The 9059-nt window shown below is 39.2% G+C and overlaps 1 protein-coding gene across 3 annotated transcripts in view; it reads left to right on the forward strand.

The window, feature by feature from the left end:
- The first annotated feature begins 242 nt into the window (after positions 1 to 242).
- grk4 (G protein-coupled receptor kinase 4) overlaps positions 243 to 9059 on the forward strand; it is a 65860-nt gene continuing 57043 nt past the window's right edge. For all 3 annotated transcript variants that reach the window (XM_015389007.1, XM_015389010.1, XM_015389008.1), the window contains exon 1: positions 243 to 606. In XM_015389007.1, the coding sequence (XP_015244493.1) occupies positions 555 to 606 (52 nt within the window). In that variant the 5' untranslated portion in view covers positions 243 to 554. The remainder of the gene's footprint in view (positions 607 to 9059) is intronic.

Raw genomic sequence — 9059 nt, forward strand, 5'->3', positions numbered from 1 at the left:
CCCATGGATGCATCTATGGAATGTGGCTCTATGCTCTGAAATAAACACATCTATCCTCCTTTTTGTCCATTATTAATAACAGAAACTATAGTTTTATAGAATGCATCCATCTATGAACGCACTTGAGAGTGAATGTGTGGTGGCTGCGGTGGTTGTAAATTGATCCCTCCTACTCTCCCCTGGTTTGCTGTGCAGAGGAGGGGTGAGGAGGAGGAGGAGGAGGAGGAGGAGGAAGAAGAGGAGGAGGGAACTGGAGCAGGAAGGAAGACGGGCAGGGAAGCCAGGCGCTGAATGCTAACAAGCTCCTCTGTAACCATTAATGCTCCATAGGCTCGGCTTTCACCAAACATATGGGATTAAAAAGGACCCCACGAGCGCTAATTGAGTCCTAATATGCGGCAGTGCCGCGTTCGCCCCGCGCGCGTGCAGCAGTCTCGCGAACGTCGGCACCTTTGATCCGTAAAAAAAAAAAAAAAACGTCCTTTTTTTTCTTTCTTTTTTTTTCTCCCGCTGAGTGAAATGTATGGAGATTGCTCGAGCCTGACGTTCTGACAATGGAGATTGAAAACATCGTGGCCAACACGGTTCTCCTGAAGGCGAGAGAAGGTAAGCGAAAAAAGACACCCCCCCCACCCCCCCCCCCAAAAAAAAAGAAATCAGAATCTGTATCCCGAACATCTACAAGAAGAACCACAACCTTCCCCAAAAAGGCTGTCTGTCTGTCTGTGTTGTGTTTTTCTCCCATCACTGCGCAGTGCTGCTGTCTCCAGGCAAACATCTTCAGATGAAATCATTTGGGGGGGGGGGGGTTGCAGCATCGCCTTGCATTGGAGGCTGTGGAGCTCATTTATTTCCCTCAAATACCTCTGGCTTATTTACTGCATTAGTGCATGTAAATGTTCTCAGGCTGTGCAGATATTCTCCTGCCTCCCTCATCAGGAAAGGAAAGCAGAGGGACTGAGGGCTGCATTTTGCCGCAGACATCTATTTGGCTGCAATGCTGCTGATTAGGAAACAGGAACGCAGCGATGCTTTCTCACCTGTAAGCAAGGATCCCTCTGTTTCTAACACAGGATGGTTTATACTGCACAGTAGATCTGCTTTATAGGTAAAGGCCTTCAGTGCTTGACTTGATTTCTAATGATTTCATGACCAAAGCAAACAGTGAAATGGATCAGGGCCCTCTTCTTATTGCATATGGCATCAGGCCTTTTCCTTTTTTTTTTCTCTCCCCCCCTGAATGCTGCTTGGACCTGACATCACTGGCTCAATACTTGACAGAGAGCATGAATGTTGCAGCAGCATTAATTGCTGCTTTCTTTGTTACCAGTTGACAACTATAAAGGCTGTTCAAGATCACAGGAGGATTTTAAAGCCTTGATTCTCATAAATCAGCTGCAGAATAGGGGGGCTTCTCAGCTGGACTGGTCAAGAACCCAAAAACACCATTTATATTTAAAGAATGAACCACCAAGGTGGTCTGTTTCATACCTCCAAGTGCACTCAACCTTAAAGCATGGATGGCGTCCATCCCTGTAAACAATATAGATGCATCCTACTGAGGAAAATATGCAGTTGATGCTTTTTGCTAAAACTAACAATACAGGTCCTTCTCAAAATATTACCTTATTGTGATAAAGTTCATTATTTTCCGTAATGTAATGATAAAATTTGAACATTCATATATTTTAGATTCATTGCACACTAATGCACACTAATAATTACTTGAAGGTTGAAGTTTTAGGTATAGGTAAAGAACACTTTTAGTTTATTGGTTTGATGAAATATGCTAATTTTGTGAGATAGGAATTTTGAGCTGTATGCCAAAATAATCTGTATTAAGACAATGAAAGACCTGAAATATTTCAGTTATGGTGCAATCAATCGAAAATATGTGAATGTTCAAGTTTTATCATTACATTATGGAAAATAATGAACTTTATCACAATATGGTAATATTTTGAGAAGGACCTGTATTTCTGGTTAACCCTGCTCTCCAGACTCTGGAAGGATGAATAAAAGGACAGCTCAGACTGCAGTGTTTGATTTTTTTTTATAAATCCAGTATGGATTAATCTGCTAGCCTGATAAACCAGACTAAATGTGAGATTAAATGTGTGATTCAGTCCGGCCCAGATGAATGAGACATCGGAAGATTGTTGATGAGAAAAACCCGTTGTCTTTCAAACCATGTTTGTGCCTATTGGCCAACGCTCTGACCAATGAGAACAACTGACTGTGAAGTAGGAAGTGCGACAGGAAGCTGATGGGCAAGTGTAAATAAACAGCCTGTCGGTAAAACGGCGAATATGTCGTTATTAAAAATAAATGAGCGTAGAGCCCCTTCCTGCTCTCGTTTCAACGAAAACCCCAAGTCTAATCCTTACAAAACGGATTACAAAGCTGAGTCAAACCAGAAATGTTCAATAGTTGTTGCCATCTTCCTTGTTGTGCAGCTTTGTCGTCCCGCCCTCAAAACCCCGCCCGCTTTGAATCCAGAAATTCAAAACACATCTCTGCGTTGTGATTGGCCCGCCAGTTCTAGGGCCTGGGGCATTTATCGAGGCTAGACCACTCCCAGGCAAAAATGATTTTAGCCGCTGGCGGGTGGGGCTAGCTTACTAGGCTATTAATCTGGTGTTCTCCCTATATGGTTAACTTCGACTTTGTCATTTTGTTCAAACAGGGTGCATACAATACGAAATTTCGTTCTGTACAGCTCTCAAGACATTTCCATTTATTAAAGTGGAAAGTTCTTGAGACAAAATGGGGAACATTGTGATCAAATGTAAACATGAGACTAAGAGATATGATTTACAGTTTCTCCAACATTCATCTTTTTTAATGTTATATTCAACATTCAGCAGTCTAATGGCAATAGGAAAGAAGCTGTTTTGGAATCTGCTGATGGACATCAAGGATAAACAAACTACTCTGATATTCTCTTGGGGGGGGGGGTTGCTTTACTGTTTCTTTTTTAGTATTTGGTGGTTTCTTCTCTTGAGAAGCTGTGGCTGAAAAAGGTCTATATCTGGGTTAATCACAGATAGTTTTATAGAATTTACATGCATTGGTGTTCATGGACAGTGAGGTATATTAAGGCCTTTGAGCAATAGCCCCTTCAGTGTAGAATAGGGTTGAATATTCTTCATATTATTTATCGTTACGAGGATTAGTTGCTGATAATAATTTAGATTTATCATCTAAATGATAAATTAGAATCAATGATGAATAATAAATCCAGAAACTGGGTGAATTGTCCAAATTATTATTTTTTTTTTTACTTGTTTTGCTTGTTTCATTTTTTTCCCCATTGAACATTTTTAAAGAAAATGATTAAATGTGGTTACTACGAAATGTTTAGTGATATAAATCATGCTCATTTTCAAAATTATGTCCTGAAGAAGCCAAATTGAAATGAGAATATTCTTTAAGAGTATTATTGTTATTATGATTGTGGGGCTATGATGGCTGTAAGCGGTCACAGCCATGCAGTTAGCTGAAAAAGACATTTGTTTTTTAAGCTAATATTTCTAAAATATTGGAGTCTTATAAACATTGCTAAATAATTCTCAACAGTTTGTACATGTATTTATTGTGGGCATTCATTTTGTTTAGAGCAAGACTTTTAAATTATATAATGTGGTAAAAAAAAAAGCAATACTATTGTTAAATGTTGGAAATGCAGTGGTTCATAAATCCCTCTTCTGCAAAAATATCAGACTATTTTAGTTGTTTAATAAAACCACTCCATGCTTACATTATGGTTGCAAAGAATCTGTTTAATTTTGTGTTTATTTTATTATTATTTTTATGGCATATAAACTTTTGACTTGACATTTCTGGCCTGTGTTACAGAGAAGTTAGACACCATTAGCATTGTGTTTCCAAAAGTTAGGATTTTTATTCAAATAGTCGTGGTTGAGGTGCAGAGATATATATTTTTTAAGGCTGATACACATAATTTTAAGATCAGTCTCACAGATCCCTGACATGTGCTGCTGTGTTGTTGTTTTTTTGGTTAATTCTTCAGGCTAATATTGCTTCCTCTTCCTCCATTTACATCATAAAAAGAACACAAGGATAAATAATGTTATACAGGCCTCAATAAAAAAAAAAAAATCAAAATCAAACCTTTATTAATAAATCAAAGAAAACAATCAATAGAACGCATGCACCTCTCATAATTTCAAAGCATGGCTGCTGAATGCACGAGTGAATCTACCAAAATATACAATATCCGCCGATACCAATTGGTGAAGAAAAAAAGGTGATATTGACCCAAAACCTCCACCGGCCAATGGCGATGCATCGCTGCATGTATAGGGTTGAGGTCTGCTTCAGAAATCAAAGGACACAACTAACAAAAAAATATTAATTCTATAGATATTACAACATAAAAATAATATAAGAAATGATTAAATATGATCATTCTGGGCACGGTGGTGATGCAGGGGTTAAGAGTTCAACCCATGACCAGAAGCTTTAGACTTCCAGCATGTCTTTCCCCTCTCTCTCTAATCCCATTTCTTTCGTTCCGACTTTTAAAAAGTACAAAAATAAATGCCAGTTCTGCCTAAAAATAATTATAAAAAGAGGCAGAAACCAAAAAATTAGAAACTCTACCTTTTGAATCCACAGCAACAGAACACTGAGTCTTTCTTTACCTTTAGCATTTCCAGCAAACATCTCCTCCCTTGAACTGATTCTTTTTCCTAAAGCTGGTTGCTCGGGGTCCAAGGCAGCGAATTAGATGTCTATATCATGCGTCCTTCAGCCTGTCGAGTCTCAGACGTCATTAAAGACAGTTGGCTTATCACAAGGCAGGGAAGGTTTGGGAACAATATTCCCCAAATTTACTCTGTTTAAACCATTTATTTTTTTTTTGTGTGGAAATTCTAAAAAAAAAAAAAAAAGAGCAGCTGAGAGCCATGAGAGACAAGGCCGCCGACCTCTGCTGTATCTGATGGAGCTGAAGCAATCCAAAGCTCATGTGGAAAAAATCTGTAAAAATGTTCTCTCATGAGAAAACACTAAAACTGAACTTTTTAGCCCCAAGTGCAGAACAATATAGCATCATGCTGTGGGGGCACCAGTTGGTTAAAGGCTGGAAAGAGGATTCTGAGGTGGAAGGTATGTCCAGCAGATGTTTGTGTATTTCTGAATCATGCGTCAGTGCCCCCTCCTCCTCCCCGCCACTAGTAAGAACTGAAGAAGCCTCTTGGATGAAATGTCTTCTAGAAAACTCAACACCCAGTGGCGTAGACTGAACTTCGTCAAACCCCCCCTCAGACGGTAATTTTATATTTCACCTAGAGAGGCAGCAAAGTGCCAGGATGCAACTAGTTTGCAGGAAATCTCCATAAGAAGAAAAGGTCTCTGCTGACGTTTTCACAGCAAGATGTGTTTGTAATTTGTTCTCGCTGCTGCATGTTTCATAAAAAAAAAAAAAAAAATACAGTAATTACTACAGAATTAAATGTAATTTACCTGTCCAACAGAAGTTTTGCAACCAAAGCATCCATTTTTAGACCCTTTTGCTCCTTCAGGGCACGCCATCTCTGAAAAGAATCTCCCAAACACACACTTAGCCAGCTCTGTTCTCTCCCACTATCTCTCCTCTTTTCATCTACATCAAAAAAGGCTTTCCTTTCCGGTTAGGTTTGTCGGGATTCTTTTTCGCTATTGATGCTCCAGTTTACACAAAAAAAGGAACAAATTGCCTAAAAAAAAAAGCAGCAGCAGTAGTGAACAAGCGTGGGAGTACTTCTAGGTGCTTTGGCGTAATGGCGGAGCCTTCGTAAACGACGTACTGGGGGCATGTAAGCAAAATGTTTGATTGACAAGCGAGTAGCCAACATATTTTTGACAGTAGGTGAAGAAGATTGGCTAATGTTTTGTAGGGCCCACCACGGCCAGAGTTTATGGATTTTTATTTATATATTTGTTTTAATTGCAAGAATGCCAGCCATCATTTTAGATGAACTTGGACACTTAATTTCTGAGAAAAATCCTCTTTAATACGTTCAATGTCCAGGGGTGACTCCGTAGGGTGTTTGCTTTGAATATGCCTACAGAGTTCCTGTGTTGGAATGTCCTAGTCAAAGTCCAGATCCAGGTCAGATCTACATTATATAACGTACAAATCTATGCTCATTGCAGCTCTCCTTCCCAAAGCCATTTTTGAAAGAATGTTGGGCAAAATGGAGACAAAAACCCAAAACCTTTTCAGCTCTAATTTCACTAAAGAGTCTGAACATAAATGTAATGCCACAGTTTTCAAATTTTCTTTTCATAAAAACAACAAATCAAAATTCATGGTCGTATCGCGACAAGATGTGGAAAAGCTGCGACGCCAATACAGCTCAGTAGTAGACGTTTTAATCGGCAGAGAGCAAATCTTTCTCTACTCTTTCTTGTGCTGAAACATGTCTGTGACTTTATGGCGTACTGGTCGTACTAATGCATCTGTTTGCAGCTCTTCACAGCAAACTCTATTTAAAAAGCACTTAATCATTTGGAGCCGGCGTTATCAGAGGCCGTCCTGCAGACTTCACTGTTTACAACACTTCATAGCATATTAGCGGGCAGAGTAGCCTGTTAAAGAGTCGTTCTGGAACAGATGGTCATGTTAAGTGTGCTGAAAAATAATGTTTACTCCTGGGCTGTAAAACACCAGGCCTACAGAAATGGTCTCAGACCTACTGAGACCTTTTCTTTAATAATATCTACAAAAAATAAAAATTAATCATTATTGTTTTAATTCAAAGTATCGTCCTGTGCCTTTAAGGAGGTTAAACATTGTATCTTGAGGCAGGTCTTCTGAGAAGTAGGCCTACATGTATGGTAACCCCTTTGTCAACAATGAAGAAAACCATTAAAAACTAACAAGCACTTTAACTTTAAGGTATTCCCCTTCAATGGTTACTATTGATAATGAATCCATCAGTGTGATGATTTGATCATATTTTTTATCCAACTCTGGTCTTCCTGACGATATGTTTGTGTAGTTTGATCAGACCATTAACGGCCGAGTTGTTTATACTCGCTCCGACCACATGGTTCTCTGCTGGCTTTTAATCAGGAAATCAAACAAAGCAAAGCCCAGGATCATGTTTGTTTGCTTAACAGGAAACCTGCTCTCAGACCTCCTCAATAAAGCTCAGAATAAAGTCTTTGGTGGATTTGATGACTTTTGATCGGTATCTTGAATATTCTCTCTTTTTTTGTTTTTTTTTGTTATGTATCTCTTTTTTTGTGAATAATCGATATAATTGTTGTTTTGGAATAAAACAAAACAAAGCCAGAGTCCTTTCCTGAACTGCTGTTCAGAAGTTACTTTGGGGTGAACGTTTTTAAATGTAGATGTTGTGATGATTTGTGGTGGCTTGCTTTTTGAGAAGATTAGCTATTATTTGTGAAGAACAATTGTTTAAACCCAAATTTAGCTGTATTCTAAAAAATGCTTGCTTTTTATTATTTAACCTTGGTTTAAAGAGGAACTTCTCTTTAGACAGTCTGATTTAAGGAAGATATGTTACATGCACAAACAGCAGTAACCAAAAAATAGAATAAAGTGACTTGTGTCATGATTGGCTTATAGGACTAAACCCACATGCAGCACACCTCTGGAGACGGAGTAAAAGTTTAACAATATTATTTATTGGGGAAAATACAAAGAGAAAAACGGACTGGTTCTGGTACAGGTCCGGGACTGGGATCACTGATATCTGGAGAAATGGAGAGTTTTATTAACCAGGCAGTTAGATGGTTTGACGAGTGAGTAATTTCTGAATGTACCTTGAAGTGGTTCTGACAGATCCTTGAGATGGGGAACTGGTTGGGTCCAGAGAATGTGGAAGTAGCAGAGAACTCAGCAGCAGCAGCGTCTAGCCTCTGGCTAGAGAGTCTCAGACTTGGGTTTAGTTTTCCTAGCTCTTCCCTGAGAGCTGAAGGAGGAATCAAGACTGAGATCTTCAGGTTTAGCTTCCTTGGGCAGGCAGGCAGGTTTCCAGGTAAAGCTCATCCAGAGCTTCAGACTTCAGTCAGGCTTTCTGTGAGTAAAGAAGACAGAGGCAGGTTAGAATTCAGTTCCTCTCTAGAGTCTACTGTGATTCACTATATTAACAGAGGCTTAGGTTTCCTAACCAAACTTGGTCAACACTGCGGCGTCGAAGGAAGGTCTGACTGATACTTATGTAGGAAGGTCTCCTGATGGGCTGATGAGCCTCAGGTGTGCTAGAGGCTCCAGCCCAGGAGACCCACAGCGCTCTCTGCTGGAGACAGATGGAAGATCTCCAGATCCCAACAGTAAACCCCAGTCCCTAACAGAAAACATATAACAGAAGAGGATCCTCGGCGCCCTCTGGTGGGCAAGCCTCAGGATCCCAACAACTCGGTGTAACTTACTGCGTATTTATTATAGCCCTCCTCCCACTAGGGTTGGGCGATATGGACTTAAAATACTGATATTTGGCGGTCCTAATGCAATAACAAATTTACAATAAAAAAAAAAAGCCTTCATTACTTCTTTACCGTTGTTCTCAACCAACTGCATGCCACAGCAATCATAACCCAACAACCTCTAGTCCTACTCTACAAATTAAAAAGGGTATTTTTTAAGGCACCAGTTTCATAAAGATGTGTTATTTGTATCGCTAAACTTACCATAGTAACCGTATTTTATTAATTTCTTTGGATATGTCAGTGCCCCATTGGGAAATAATGAAAGAAAAAGAATGAAAATAGTAAACATAAAAATTTTGACAATTCCTTTAAAAAAAATAAAAAAATCATTATAGCTAAGTTTTCTTTCAGACATTAGAAATACTCATAACTAGAAATGTATCAGAGTAAACATTACAATAAAAGCCCACCTTCCACCTTAAAAGGCTGCCCTTAAAGTCGTTGTCTAGCATTATATCTCAGTTTACCTCTTACCTGGTTTAATTACACTGCTACAACAAAACAACTAATGAATCGGGGAACACGTGGTGTATTGGCCGATGCCAATACCAGAAAAAGATCAGTCTATCACCTGACATGAGTGTGTTTTTTTT

Source organism: Cyprinodon variegatus, unplaced genomic scaffold, assembly GCF_000732505.1.
Source record: "Cyprinodon variegatus isolate N-32 unplaced genomic scaffold, C_variegatus-1.0 Scaffold445, whole genome shotgun sequence".
NCBI lineage: Eukaryota > Metazoa > Chordata > Actinopteri > Cyprinodontiformes > Cyprinodontidae > Cyprinodon > Cyprinodon variegatus.